At 43.0% G+C, this 14,185-nt stretch overlaps 1 protein-coding gene across 2 annotated transcripts in view; it reads left to right on the top strand.

Annotated features, from left to right (window-relative positions):
- DHX8 (DEAH-box helicase 8) overlaps positions 1-14,185 on the top strand; it is a 53,452-nt gene that overhangs the window by 32,309 nt on the left and 6,958 nt on the right. For both annotated transcript variants that reach the window (XM_070773564.1, XM_019981655.2), the window contains exons 6-17: positions 76-435; positions 737-881; positions 975-1,178; positions 1,836-1,923; positions 4,075-4,172; positions 5,127-5,274; positions 6,283-6,464; positions 8,131-8,325; positions 8,571-8,756; positions 9,192-9,402; positions 9,782-9,963; positions 12,179-12,319. In XM_070773564.1, the coding sequence (XP_070629665.1) occupies positions 76-435; positions 737-881; positions 975-1,178; positions 1,836-1,923; positions 4,075-4,172; positions 5,127-5,274; positions 6,283-6,464; positions 8,131-8,325; positions 8,571-8,756; positions 9,192-9,402; positions 9,782-9,963; positions 12,179-12,319 (2,140 nt within the window). The remainder of the gene's footprint in view (positions 1-75; positions 436-736; positions 882-974; positions 1,179-1,835; positions 1,924-4,074; positions 4,173-5,126; positions 5,275-6,282; positions 6,465-8,130; positions 8,326-8,570; positions 8,757-9,191; positions 9,403-9,781; positions 9,964-12,178; positions 12,320-14,185) is intronic.

The raw sequence follows: 14,185 nt of genomic DNA on the forward strand, positions 1-14,185 counted from the left end.
CACTGTGTTAGGTGCTTGGGAAGGCGAGGATGGAATTGGGCTGGTTTTGTTTTTCAAACAAGTATTTGTTGCTAGGGACAAGGCCAAGAAAAAGAAGCGCAGCCGGAGCCGAGAGCGAGAGCGAGACCGTGACCGCGAGCGAGAACGAGAACGTGATAGAGACCATAAGCGGAGACACCGGTCCCGCTCTCGATCGCGTTCCCGGACCCGGGACAGGAATAAGGGGAAGTCTAGATACCGGTCCAGGAGCAGAAGTCAGAGTCCCCCCAGAGATCGGAAAGACCGAGACAAGTATGGGGATCGGAATCTGGACAGATGGCGAGATAAGCACGTGGACCGCCCTCCCCCAGAAGAGCCCGCCATCGGGGACATTTACAACGGCAAGGTCACCAGCATCATGCAGTTTGGATGTTTTGTGCAGCTGGAGGGACTGAGGTAATGACACCAGCAAAGGCCAGAATTTCTTTTATCACTGGGGATTTTCATATTTTAAAAAGTGACTGTGTCAGGCTGTTAGAAGTTGACCTTTTATTTGAAATGTCATAGAGCCATTTATTCCTTCCTCTGACTTCAGGAGATCCACCCTTTTGCTAGTTGACACAGATGAGAATTTGTTGCCCCCCCCACCTCCACCCTTGCCCCCAACTTTTTCTTTGGGAAGGTGGTAATTCTAGTTTATTGTTTGGCTGGTTTCTTGGAACTTTGCTCTTGTTCCTGATGTGTCTGACTCCCTCAGGAAGCGGTGGGAAGGCCTGGTGCACATCTCTGAGCTCCGGCGGGAAGGCCGTGTGGCCAATGTGGCTGACGTGGTGAGCAAAGGCCAGAGGGTCAAGGTCAAAGTGCTGTCCTTCACTGGGACCAAAACCAGCTTGAGCATGAAGGTAGGTGAGATACGCAGCTGGTTTCCACATCTGATGGTCAAGGAGGCATAAGAGAACGGAAAGGAAACTCTCTCCCTTGTTTTTGTGCCTTAGGATGTGGATCAAGAGACTGGAGAAGATCTAAACCCAAATCGACGGCGGAATCTTGTCGGGGAGACCAACGAGGAGACCTCTATGAGGAATCCGGACAGGCCCACCCACCTGTCCCTCGTCAGTGCCCCTGAAGTAGAGGATGACTCACTAGAGCGCAAGCGCCTTACTCGAATCTCTGACCCAGAGAAGTGGGAGATCAAGCAGGTTGGGGCCCTTTGCTTTTATGGCCACAGTCATTCAGGGGGTAGCATGATGGTTATAAGTGTGGACCCTGGACTTCAGACCACTCAGGTTATCATCCTGAGCCAAGTTATACTACCTCTTTGTGCCTCAGAGCCCCCATCTGTAAAACAGGGCCAGTGTTGGTATTGTGGGGATTAAATGAGTTAGTAGAAGTGACGTTCTTAGATTAGTGCCTGCATGTGGTAAGTGCTGTTTGAGTGATCGTTCCCGTTTTCATTATTTGTTGGTAAACATCAAAACCCCAGTGTGGCAGGCCACTGTGTGAAAATTAGGGCTATGAGGATAAATGTATCATGGTTCCTACCCTTGAGGACCTCCAAGTCCAGTGGAGGAGACAAATTGAAGCAAATAACTGGGAAGGTTTACCTTCTACATAATATGGAATGTGCAGAGTACTATGGAGTCAGCAGATAACATGTCCTGGGAATGCGACTCTTGAGCTGTGCTTTTGGGCATGATGTTGTGCCCCCACGGGTAGGATATATGGTGTTTGAGGCCCTGCAGTCTTGGGTCAGCAGAGGAAAAAACCTTGGTTTCCTACATGAAGTCTTTGTATAAAGTCAAGAGAAGAGTGTTGATCTAGTAGGCGACAAATGTTTCCTTTTATCCTTTGGCTAGATGATTGCTGCCAATGTCCTTTCCAAGGAAGAGTTCCCAGACTTCGATGAAGAGACTGGCATTCTCCCTAAAGTGGATGATGAAGAAGGTAACCGGGCACTCGGATGGGCCAGGATGATGGATTGGGAGGACTGTTGGCAAGTTCAGCTGTGGATAGGGTTTATTTGTAGTTTATACAAACCAGTGGTTAAACTCATCTGTTTCATGGGTCTCATGGCTCTTCTCTCAAAGAAAAAGGGTCCTTTCATGATAGAGGCAAAAAACCCTTATTTTTCTGATAAATGTTTGTTTTTAGGATATAAGGTGCTTACAATCAGTTTTTAAGATACAAGAAGTTCTAGTATTTTGGGGAGTGAATTTGATCTCATATTTTTAGTAATTGTTCTCTAAACCTTGGATCCACCTAGATTACCTCTGAGTTGCCATGGAAACAAATTTTAAGCTTAGCCCATTGGCAGGTTTTTTTTAAATTGTGAAATAAATTCCTTAATAAAGTGTATATGGTTTATATAACAATAACAAATGAAAACCTGTGTACCCACCACCCAATTCAGTTCAGTTCAGTCGCTCAGTCGTGTCCGACTCTTTGCGACCCCATGAACTGCAGCACGCCAGGCCTCCCTGTCCATCACCAACTCCTGGAGTTTACTGAAACTCATGTTCATTGAGTCAGTGATGCCATCCAACCATCTCATCCTCTGTCGTCCCCTTCTTCCTCCCGCCTTCAGTCTTTCCCAGCATCACGGTCTTTTCAAATGAGTCAGCTCTTCGCTTCAGGTGGCCAAAGTATTGGAGTTTCAGCTTCAGCATCAGTCCTTCCAATGAACACCCAGGACTGATCTCCTTTAGGATGGATTGGTTGGATCTCCTTGAGACTCCGAGGGACTCTCAAGAGTCTTCTCCAGCACCACAGTTCAAAAGCATCAATTCTTTTGCGCTCAGCTTTCTCTATAGTCCAACTCTTACATCCTTACGTGACTATTGGAAAAACCATAGCCTTGCCTAGATGGACCTTTGTTGGCAAAGTAATGTCTCTGCTTTTCAATACGCTATCTAGGTTGGTCATAACTTTCCTTCCAAGGAGTAAGTGTGTTTTAATTTCATGGCTGCAAACACCATCTGCAGTGATTTTGGAGCCCCCCAAAATAAAGTCTGACACTGTTTCCACTGTTTCCCCATCTATTTGCCATGAAGTGATGGGACCGGATGCCATGATCTTAGTTTTCTGTGTGTTGAGCTTTAAGCCAACTTTTTCACTCTCCTCTTTCACTTTGATCAAGAAGCTCTTCAGTTCTTCACTTTCTGCCATAGGAGTAGAACTTTATCAGCACCTTTGAAGCCCTTACATGCTCGCTCTAATTAGACCTTTCTCCTTCCTCTTCTGGGTAATCACCATCCTGAATTTTACCTTATTTCCTGGTTTTTTAGCATCTTACCACCTGTCTGTCCCTAAACACTGTATTGTTTAGTTTGTTTTTGAACTTCCTTTTTTTTTTCTTGAGTCACCATTATTCTTTCAGTATAATATCTATGTTGATTTTTATAGTTAAATTTCATTTGTTTTCACTGCTGTAGAGATTTTCTGTATATAAATTTGTCATAATTTATCCATTTTACTTTTGATGGGCATATGGGTTGTTTTCTGGGGTTTTTTTGTTTGCCTTTATGAAAAGTTCTATTATGAAATTCCTGTACTTGTCTCTTAATGCACGTGTGCAAGACTGTCTCTTTTTCCTGAATATGTAGGAGGAGAATTACTAGATAGCAGGACATGTGTGTGTTCAACTTTACCAGGCAGTCCCCATTGTTCCTAAAGTTTTTGTACTAATTTACACTACTACTATAAGTGTGAGTGAGTTTCTGTTGCTCTACATCCTTGCCAACATTTGATGTTATCCAACTAAACTCCCCCCAGCCCCCCATCTGTTGTGGGCTAAGAGCTATTATTCCACATGAAGTGAATGGCAGATGCTTTAGTACCATTTAGAATATCAGACAACACTTTTCCACAGGCTTAACTTCTTTTGAAAGAAGCTCTGATCCGTTCTTAGGCAGGAGCACAAATGCCTTCGAAATGGCAGGTAGGCAGGGTAGACAGTCACCCACATTAGAGTTTTGACCTTGGGAGCTATCTTTGATAAAGATTGCTGATGCCTGTGGAAGTTAATGGTTTATGTGAGAACGATTCGTCGTTTATGTCTTTTGTTTCTGGCTAATTCTTCTTTTGGGGGATTTCCAGATGAGGACCTTGAGATTGAGCTGGTTGAGGAAGAGCCTCCATTCCTGAGAGGGCACACCAAACAAAGCATGGACATGAGCCCTATCAAAATCGTTAAGGTGAGAAACACTGGGACTCTAACCTGGATGTGGCAAGTGAACTGCTTTTCCTAAAGTAACGGTTCAGTTTTTCAGAGCAGGTTACTAGATCTGAGTAAGCAGAACTCAGGCCACAGGAGGCAGTAGTGACTGTTGGTTGGGGTCTAGAATGTTTTTTATATAGAGGAAGATTGACTTGACTTTGTTGTTTTCGCCTTTTAAATTCTTACAGTCTCATTTTAATGTGTTTTGGGAGGAAGCAGAGATAAATACAAGTGCTGGATCTATCATCACTGCCTTTGTCCAGGCTTTAGGGCTTGAGTCATCACCTTACTGGTTCAAGGGCAATTGTTAATGTATCACTTGACCAATTGGGGTTCCTAGTAGAAAGCTATAGCGCTAGATGTTGTGTAGGGTAGAGCTGTGAAGAGAATTCATGGAATCGTTATGATAAAATTTGGGGTTTGGAAGAAGGTATCTTAAAGGCCCAACTGTTGCTTATAATCCAACCATATATCCTCTGCAGTTCATCTCACATGGTCTTCTCATGTCTGCTTGACAGTGTTGGTGACAGGGAACTCACCAGCTCTTGAGGAGACCCATTGCATCCCCAGATAGATCTGATCAGTAGACTTATTTAGATAGAACTAAATATGTCTTATTGAGGCATCTACATTAGTCTTAATTTTAGTTCTCAGGATCATAGACAAGAATATGGCTTTTCTCTTGGGGTTCTCATCTTCAAGCCAAAAATCCCCAGTTCTTTCAGTGATTTATCACTGTTCTTGTTCATGTTCTTTGAATATGGTACAGTTGATCCACTTCTTTCATGAAGTCTAATATGTTGATATGAAGTTTCTTCTGGGTGAGTCTCTTTTTTAGATTTGAGTGGCTTAACAACTACATTTTATTTCCTGGATATTCAGTGCATGCTGAGATCCCATTCTCCTGTTGCATTGTCCTCTGTTGCACTAGAATCCAGATGGCTCCCTCTCCCAAGCAGCAATGATGCAGAGTGCCTTGGCCAAAGAAAGGCGGGAACTTAAGCAAGCACAGCGGGAAGCTGAGATGGATTCTATTCCCATGGGACTCAACAAACATTGGGTTGATCCTCTGCCTGATGGTAGGACTCTGGGGGTGGGTGGGTATGTGGACTTAAAAAATAATCTGAACCTTCAAATATACAGGGAGAGGACACTGCCATCACGTAACTGAAGATTTAGCCTTGACTTCGGTGATTCAGTTTTTCCCTTCAGTTAGAGCATGTTTTTTTTTTTTTAATGTTTTTGTAACTGTGGTCAAATCATTAGATGGCTGTTTTCTTTTGAATAACTTAAAAATTTTTATTCTAAAGATAATATAGCTCTGAAACTTCTCTTTTCATATAATTCTTTGTGTAGTAAATATTAACTGACTGTTGGATACAGTCATAACAAATACTGTTTGTGTTAAGTAGGTGGGGATACAGCTGTGAAGAAGAGAGACATGGTCCCTGCTCTTACGAGGTTTATAGTTTGGTGGGGAAGATGGATATTAACCAGATAATTACCAAATAACTAATTAGTTAAATCACAAACCAATGCTAGATAAGAAGTAGAGGTGTGGTTGGCTATTGTGGGTCACTTTCCTGGGAAGACAAAGGCCTGAAGGGTAAATAGGATTTAGTCTGTCCATGGGGATGACATGGGGGTTGGGGAGTATGTTCCAGGCTGAGGAATAGCCTGTGCTGAGGCTGTGATGTCGGAAAGAAAACCTGTGTGGCTGTAACAGAGTGATGGGTGAAGTTCACGGGGGCAGGGGTGAGATGTGGCCGCCAGGATTTTGTAGATGGCATTAGGAATTGGGGCTCAGTCCTGGTGTTCACTGGGAAATGGTGCAAAGTTCTAAGTGGGGGAGTGGCAAGATCAGAATGGAATTTCCAAAGGATTATTGAGGTTACCCTGCAGAATGGATTGGCTGGGTAAAGAGTAAACACATGTGGTGAATTAGGAGGCTTTTGTAATAGTTTAGAGGAAAGATGATGGCTTAAAGACAGGATGCAGAGAAGAGGAATGTACTGGAGAAATGTGATCTGTTGAGGGTTGGGAAAGGACAGTGAGGTTGATAAGAAGTCGCCTGTTTTCCTTCGCAGCGGAAGGCAGACAGATTGCTGCCAACATGAGGGGTATTGGGATGATGCCCAATGACATTCCCGAGTGGAAGAAGCATGCCTTTGGGGGCAACAAAGCTTCATATGGAAAAAAGACCCAGATGTCAATCATTGAACAAAGGGAGAGCCTCCCCATCTACAAGCTGAAGGAGCAGCTGGTCCAGGTGAGAAACTCTTGATGACATGTTGGTGCAGAAATCAGAGTGTTTTCTAAAAATGACATGTCTTAATTGAAATCAGTGCATTTGAAGTGGCTTTTCTGAAGGGAATAGGAAAAAAAAATTTCCACCTACTTAAAAAAAACACATATATATTAGTCTACATATTTTTTTCTATGAGGAAATAAATCTATTTGAACTGGGGACCCCTGGAGCAATCACAAGTGGGCAGAGTATTGTGTTGAGTAAGAAAAATGGGGATGCTTGATTTCCCATTGAGGCAAGTCTTTACTTCAGGTACTTATTTCTATTTTCTTGCAATCTGATTTAAGGTCATGAAACCTTCCTGAGGCAACATACTTTATTAGTTTCCAGCAAATCCTTTCAATGATCTCTTATACATACAAGTACAAATATACATATGTACATACACACACAGGTGTCATACGTTTTATATGAACCATGTGTGTTTCTAGATGGCAGTATATTATATATACTGTTCTGTATTTTGCTTTTTCCCCTCAGTGACACAGCTCAGCATTGTTCCCTATCTTTTTTTTAGGGCTTTGTTATGTGGGTGTACTGTGGCTTATTTAACTAGTCCTGTGTTAATAGACATGTAGGTTGATGGCAATCCTTTGCTATTATAAACAGTGTAGAAATCAAGTGACTTTAGGGGGTAAGGTACTGGAGATTTGAGAATGACAGTAGAAAGGAACTGTGTTTATTTGCTACTGAATTCTTTAATCATGTGCATATAATGCTTGAAAAAACATACATATATGTATATAAAATATCAGGGTGAGCTGGATAGTTTATGCTTTTAGCATCTTTGTATTTTTATGAGTTTAAGGAAAACAATACGTTTTTAAATAATTGAGTCAGTTTAAAGAAAAAAAGAATACTCATGAAATTCTCTGGTGATTCAGTGGTTAGGACTCCATGCTTTCACTGCAGGGGGCCCAAGTCTTATTATCCCTGGTTGGGGAACTGAGATCCTGCATGCTTCTTGGAGCATCCAAAAATGTAAATAAATTTAAAAGTTTAAAGTTTTAATTTGTTATGCGTGCATGTATGCTCGGTTGCTAAGTCATGTCCGACTCTTTTTGTGACCTCATGGAGTGCAGCCTTCTAGGCTAGTCTGACTAGTCTGTCAGATTTCCCAGGCAAGAATACTGAAGTGGGTGCCATTCCTTTCTGCAGGGGATCTTCCTGACCCAGGGATCAAACCGCATCTCCTGCATTGGCAGGCAGATTCTATACCACTGAGCCATCTGGGGAAGAGTTGAAAGTGAAAGTGTTAGTTACTCAGTCGTATCCGACACTTTGTGACCCCATGGACTGTAGCCTACCAGGCTCCTCTGTCCATGGAATTTTCCAGGCAAGAATACTGGAGTGGGCAGCCATTCCCTTCTCCAGGGGATCTTCCTGACCCACAACTCCTGCATTGCAGGCAGATTCTTTTACCTACTAAGTTGAAAAAGAGCATCACCCATAGAAAATCACCATTAATATTTTTTTCTATGCGTACTTAAAAATTTAAACCCTGGTTGTCATCTTACATATGTGCACCACTGTTTCCCCCTTTTCTCCTTTAATGTTAGAACTTAATTATTTTACTCCTGAGTAATGTGTGGCAGATTTTAATGACCTTACATTTGGTTGCTTTCAGGCTGTCCATGACAACCAGATCCTGATTGTTATTGGAGAGACTGGGTCTGGGAAGACCACGCAGATCACCCAGTACCTGGCGGAGGCGGGCTACACTTCCAGGGGCAAGATTGGATGTACCCAGCCTAGAAGAGTAGCGGCCATGTCTGTGGCCAAAAGAGTGTCAGAGGAGTTCGGTTGTTGCTTAGGCCAAGAGGTGAGTGGGTGATGATGCTGTTCTGGGAATAATACTACCTTTTTACAGGTTTCTTCTGAGAGAGAGAGTTTCTCATGTTCATCAGATCTGTTCAGGATCAGATTTTACTTTGAGGGAATCACTGTACATCTTGGTCAAATTCTATTTACTAAGATTATGGGTAATAGTCTGGGCTGAAATCATGAGTGAAGATGGCAAAAAGGAGAGGTTTGTGTCTAAGGTTTTCCACTTCTGTTCTGCTTTAGGTGGGCTACACCATTCGATTTGAGGACTGCACCAGCCCCGAAACAGTCATCAAGTACATGACAGATGGGATGTTGCTCCGAGAATGCCTGATCGACCCCGACCTCACTCAGTATGCAATCATCATGTTGGACGAGGCGCACGAGAGAACAATTCACACTGATGTGCTCTTTGGATTGCTGAAAAAGGTAACTAGGTGCTCTTCAGTGACCCTTCTGCCTGTTGGGAACTGAATTCTGGGAATGTTATTTTTTAAGATTTGCTTACTTTATCATTTATTTTTAGCTGTGCAGGGTCTTTGTTGCTGCATGCGGGCTTTCTCAAATTGCAGAGAGCAGGGGCTGCTCTCTAGTTGTGGTGCGGGGCTTCTCACTGCAGTGGCCCCTCTTGGTGGAGCATGGGCTCTAGTCCTTGTGCACATGGGCTCAGGGGTTGTGGCGCATGGGCTTAGTTGCTCCACGGCACGTGGGATCTTCCCGGACCAGGGATTGAACCCATTTCTCCTGCATTGGCAGGAGGATTCCTAACCATTAGACCACCAGGAAAGCCTGGGAATTGGATTTGAGTACCTGTGCCTTTTTTGGGCAGTCATTTTTAGTAAGCTGCATTGCATTTCCCTTTAGACGGTTCAGAAACGGCAGGACATGAAACTGATTGTCACCTCAGCCACGTTGGATGCTGTGAAGTTTTCTCAGTACTTCTATGAAGCTCCCATCTTTACCATCCCAGGTCGAACATACCCAGTGGAAATATTGTACACAAAGGAACCTGAAACCGATTATCTAGATGCTAGCTTGATCACGGTCATGCAGATCCACTTAACAGAACCACCAGGTAGGGGGAAAAGAGCATTTTTCCTCTTAGGCCAAAAGTCCTGATGTGGGTATTTTTGCTCATTTTTTTAAAAAATGCCTTTTAAATAGTGGTTGGTCTATAGGTCTCAGGTTTGCATGTTTGAAGTGGTGGTGATGAAAATATAAATAATACTATGCAGGGTATAAATGCATCTGTTTAAACATAGACACAAATTTTTTAAAAATTTAAAAAACCAAACAACAAACATAATAAACATGGATAGAGGAAAACCTCTTAATTTGTTAGAGATCAGAATATGAGAGTGTTTTCCACCTTTTGGAGTTCTGTGAATGTCAGTGTGGCCTTTGTATAGAACACACACCGAGGAAGTCAATTCATGCTCCTGTTCTCCTCTTAGGTGATATCCTGGTCTTCCTGACTGGTCAGGAAGAGATCGATACTGCTTGCGAGATCCTGTATGAAAGAATGAAATCCCTGGGACCTGATGTTCCAGAGCTGATTATCCTCCCAGTGTACTCTGCTCTCCCCAGTGAGATGCAGACCCGAATCTTTGACCCAGCTCCACCTGGCAGCAGAAAGGTAACACAGGCGCTTGTGTTCTGAAACCATGTGGTGTATGCAACTGTTGCTGATGGGGATTGCTTATGGTGCATGTGAGTCTTGTGTATTATATTTTAGGAAGTAGTCCAACCAGTTTGTTAAGGAATGGGGTCTTGTATGTGATCCCTGCTCTTCCTCCCTTTGCTTTCATTTGACAGGTCGTTTTTTGAGCATTTCCCAGACTTTGGGGTAGACACAGGGCTCCCATCTGAGGACAGGCTTCTGTCTGCTGTGTAACATCCACCAGTAGACAGGCTTTTACCATAGAGGGTGACAGTGCTACTGGTGTGCTGGGTCCCCAGAGGGGGAGCACCCAACCCAGTGTTCTTACTGGAAGTTAGGATCTAAGCTAGTCCTGAAGAACACGTGGGTGTTCACCTAGACGAGACGGGCAGGACAACATGCATTCCAAGTCGGCAGAACAGGCCCTCCTAGCCAAGAGCTGTGAGGGTTTTCAGGGAGATGTGTAGTTCTAGCAGCTGGAATTGACTGTGAGTATGTGTGAGACAGTGGGAAAGGAGACAGATGGATTTTACAGTAATAGCTTTATTGAGATATATAATTTACATACCAAACAATTACCCCTTTAAAGCATAACATTCAGTACATGTTAGTATAGTCACAGAATTTTTTTAGTATATTCACAGAATTGTGCAGCCATGAATTACCGTTATTAATCATTCATCACTAACCATTAATCACTACAACTTAATTTTTAGAACAATCTTATCATCCCCAAAAGAGACCGTTTAGAAATCATCCCCCATTCACCCCTCTGCTCAGCCCCTGGGAACCACTTTCTGTCTCTGGATTCACCTGTTCTGGACATGTCATATAAATGGAATCATTATAATTTGTGGTCCTTGGGGGCTAGCTTCTTTCACTTAGTGTGTTTTCAAGATTCATCCATGTTGTACCATGTATAAGCACTTCATTTCTTTTTGCTGTTAAAGAATACTCTGTTGTAGAACAGAATGTACCACATTTTGTTTATCCATTCATCAGTTGATGGACATTTGGATTGTTTCCACCTTTTAGCTATTATGAATAACGCTGCTGCGAACATTTGTTTACAAGTTTTTGTGTGGACATATGTTTTCTTTTCTCTTGAGTACATACCTAGGAATGGAAGACAGATGGATTTTCTTTTTTAATTGAAATACAGTTGATGTACAACATTATGTTAGTTTCAGGGGCACTACAAAGTGATTTGACATTTGCATACATTATAAGATGATCACCAGAATGAATCTAGTAACCATCTGGAAGACAGATGGATCTGAATAACATTGAAGAGTTAGAACGGTCAAGACATAGTGGGCGCCTGGAGATTTAGGGAAGGGCAGTGGGGAGAAGTCAGGAATGACTACCAGGTTTCTGGCTTGGACTGCTAGATGGAAGATGGTGCTGAGGAGGTAAATGAAGAGGAGCAGATTTGAGAGGAAAACGGTGACTCCTTCTCTGTTCCTGGTGATTGTGCTGCTCTCCACGGGGGAGTTCTCTGGCAGGTAGAAGCCTTTCAGGGCCAGTAAAATGCTGGCATGAGGTGAGATGTTCTGGTGCCTCCTGGCAATGATTTTTCCAAGCAGTTGTGTTTTATTGTCTGAACCTCTGGGTGGAAGAAGAGTGGCAGTACCAGGCTGAGACCAATAATCCAGATCACATGTGCTGCTTTTTACACACAAATCGTGAAATTCCTCTGCTGCCTCGTGGTTCATTTTATCATCAGAAAAAAAAAGTCTCCCCCTTGTTCCACATACACAAACAGCTCATTTTGTAGTACAGATGTCCCTGTGGGGGAAGGAAAATCTCATTTTGCACTGGCACATGTGATACCAGGAAATCTCTGCTTTCCCAGGGTGCTAGAAAATTAAAATTGTAGTAATCAGCATTGGATCTAGAAAATGAGGGATGTAGCCACTTGCACAAATGAAATTGGCTTTGATTGGCCATTGCTTTTTCCTATTCCACTGCTCTCAGGTACTGCTCCCTCCCCAGCCTAACACTTAAGATGAAGGCACCTCTCCTTCCACCCATTTGGGGCCAAACAGAGATTAAGTGCTCTCTAACCATCTAGAGGGAGGGAGAGAGCTGCACAATCTCTTTGGAAAGATGTCGGAGTTCAGAAGTCTCATTTCATACCTCAGGACTGAGACTGGGCAGTTCAATCCAACTATGTCCCTCTTGGCTGCAGGTCGTGATTGCCACCAACATTGCGGAGACATCGCTGACTATTGATGGCATTTACTATGTGGTGGACCCTGGATTCGTGAAGCAGAAGGTGTACAATTCTAAGACAGGGATTGACCAGCTCGTGGTGACTCCTATTTCTCAGGTAGGGCAACTTCTTCTGGCAGCTTTTCTGAAAATCCTGGTTAGGACTTTTCTGACATTTTTTATGGTTTTGTATTTTGAACTTTATTGTTTTAAGATACTGGCTTCTTTGTTGAGATACAGGAGATTTTGTGTTGTTTGTTTTTAATCTTCAGAATAGTGTTTCAACATTAAAAAACCCCATAAAACTGGAACTTAAAAAAAAAGAAATTTAATATTAGCACCCTTGATTATCTTAAGAATATTATTTTTAAAAATATTGTACTTACCCACAAATATCTGAGATAGTAATAATTCAAGAAATGATAGTGTCTGTTTGGTAATTATGGAACAGTTTCCTGCCTAAATTATATTTTAAAATGAATATCCTGATCATCCTTTTTGAAGGCAGTTTGGCCCCAGTGTATCTGAAATTTAAAAGTTCATTTCTTGAACCTAACAGTTCTGCTTCTGGAAGTAAATCTGAAAGTTAGAAATGATTGAACTCATATCCAAAGGTAATGGAAAAGGATGTTCATGAAGCATTATTTGTATTAGAGGGAACCTGGGAAAATTCTAAATGAGCTCCGAAAGGGAAGTAGTTTAATAAAGTATGGTAAATTCATGCCATAGAATGTTATATGACATTAGCATAGTGGTGTGTATCTATATTTAATGACATAAGCACATAACTGTGATATATTATTTGAAAAAAATGAGCTACAAAATAGCATGAGTAGTATAATCCAGTTTTGGTTTAAAAATAGATGGTATGTGCCTGTGCACAGCGTATGTGAACATACCTGCAATTGAAAGCGTAGTATAGGCAAATGTTAGGCAAGGTTCTTTCTCGGTGGTGCTGCTGTGGTTTCTATGCTGATGGGTAAAGCACATTTTCTTCCCTGTACTTTTATATATTGTCTTAATATTATATAAGAGGCATGTATTACTCTCATAATCTATAATTCCATCAGGCTATTTTCATTTTGAAACTTAAGTAATAATAGCTAATACTTGCAGGGTACTTCCTGCGTGCCAGGCACCGTCCCAGGTACTTTCACGCACATGAACTCATTACATTCTCAGTTGATCTTTTGTGGTAGATGTTATTATCCTTATCTCACAAGTGAGACTGAGGGCCAGAGGGGTTAAGTGACTTGCCTAAGGTCACATAGCTGGTAGAGCCAGGATTTAAACCTGGGCCAGGGAGTTCCCTGGTGGTCGTGGTTAAGACTGCATTTTTAATGCAGGGGGCACGGGTTCAATCCCTGCTTGGGGAACTGAGATCCCATATGTCTGCAGTGCGTGCGTGCATGTATGTGTATGTGCTCAGTCGCTTCAGTCGTGTCTGACTCTTTGTGACCCCATGGACTGTAGCCCACCAGGCTCCTTTGTTCAAGGGATTCTCCAGGCAGGAATACTAGAGTGGGTTGCCATGCCCTCCTCAAGGGGATCTTCCCAACCTGAACCCATGTCTCCTGAGTCTCCTGCATTGCAGACAGATTACCCACTGAGCCACCTGGGAAGCCATGCCTGCTGTGGGATGTGGCCCTAAAAGAAAAGAAAAAGAAATTAAACTTGGGCAGAAGACAGTGGCACCCCACTCCAGTACTCTTGCCTGGAAAATCCCATGGATGGAGGAGCCCGGTAGGCTGCATTCCAGGGGGTTGCAAAGAGTCAGACACGACTGAGCGACTTCCCTTTCACTTTTCACTTTTCATGCATTGGAGAAGCAAATGGCAACCCACTCCAGTGTCCTTGCCTGGAGAATCCCAGGGACGGAGGAGCCTGGTGGGCTGCCGTCTATGGGGTCGCACAGAGTCGGACACGACTGAATCGACGCAGCAGCAGCAGCAGCAGCGGTCCCAGCATGTGTGTTCTGTACCAG

Source organism: Bos indicus, chromosome 19 (genome assembly GCF_029378745.1).
Source record: "Bos indicus isolate NIAB-ARS_2022 breed Sahiwal x Tharparkar chromosome 19, NIAB-ARS_B.indTharparkar_mat_pri_1.0, whole genome shotgun sequence".
In the NCBI taxonomy this organism is placed as follows: Eukaryota; Metazoa; Chordata; class Mammalia; order Artiodactyla; family Bovidae; genus Bos; species Bos indicus.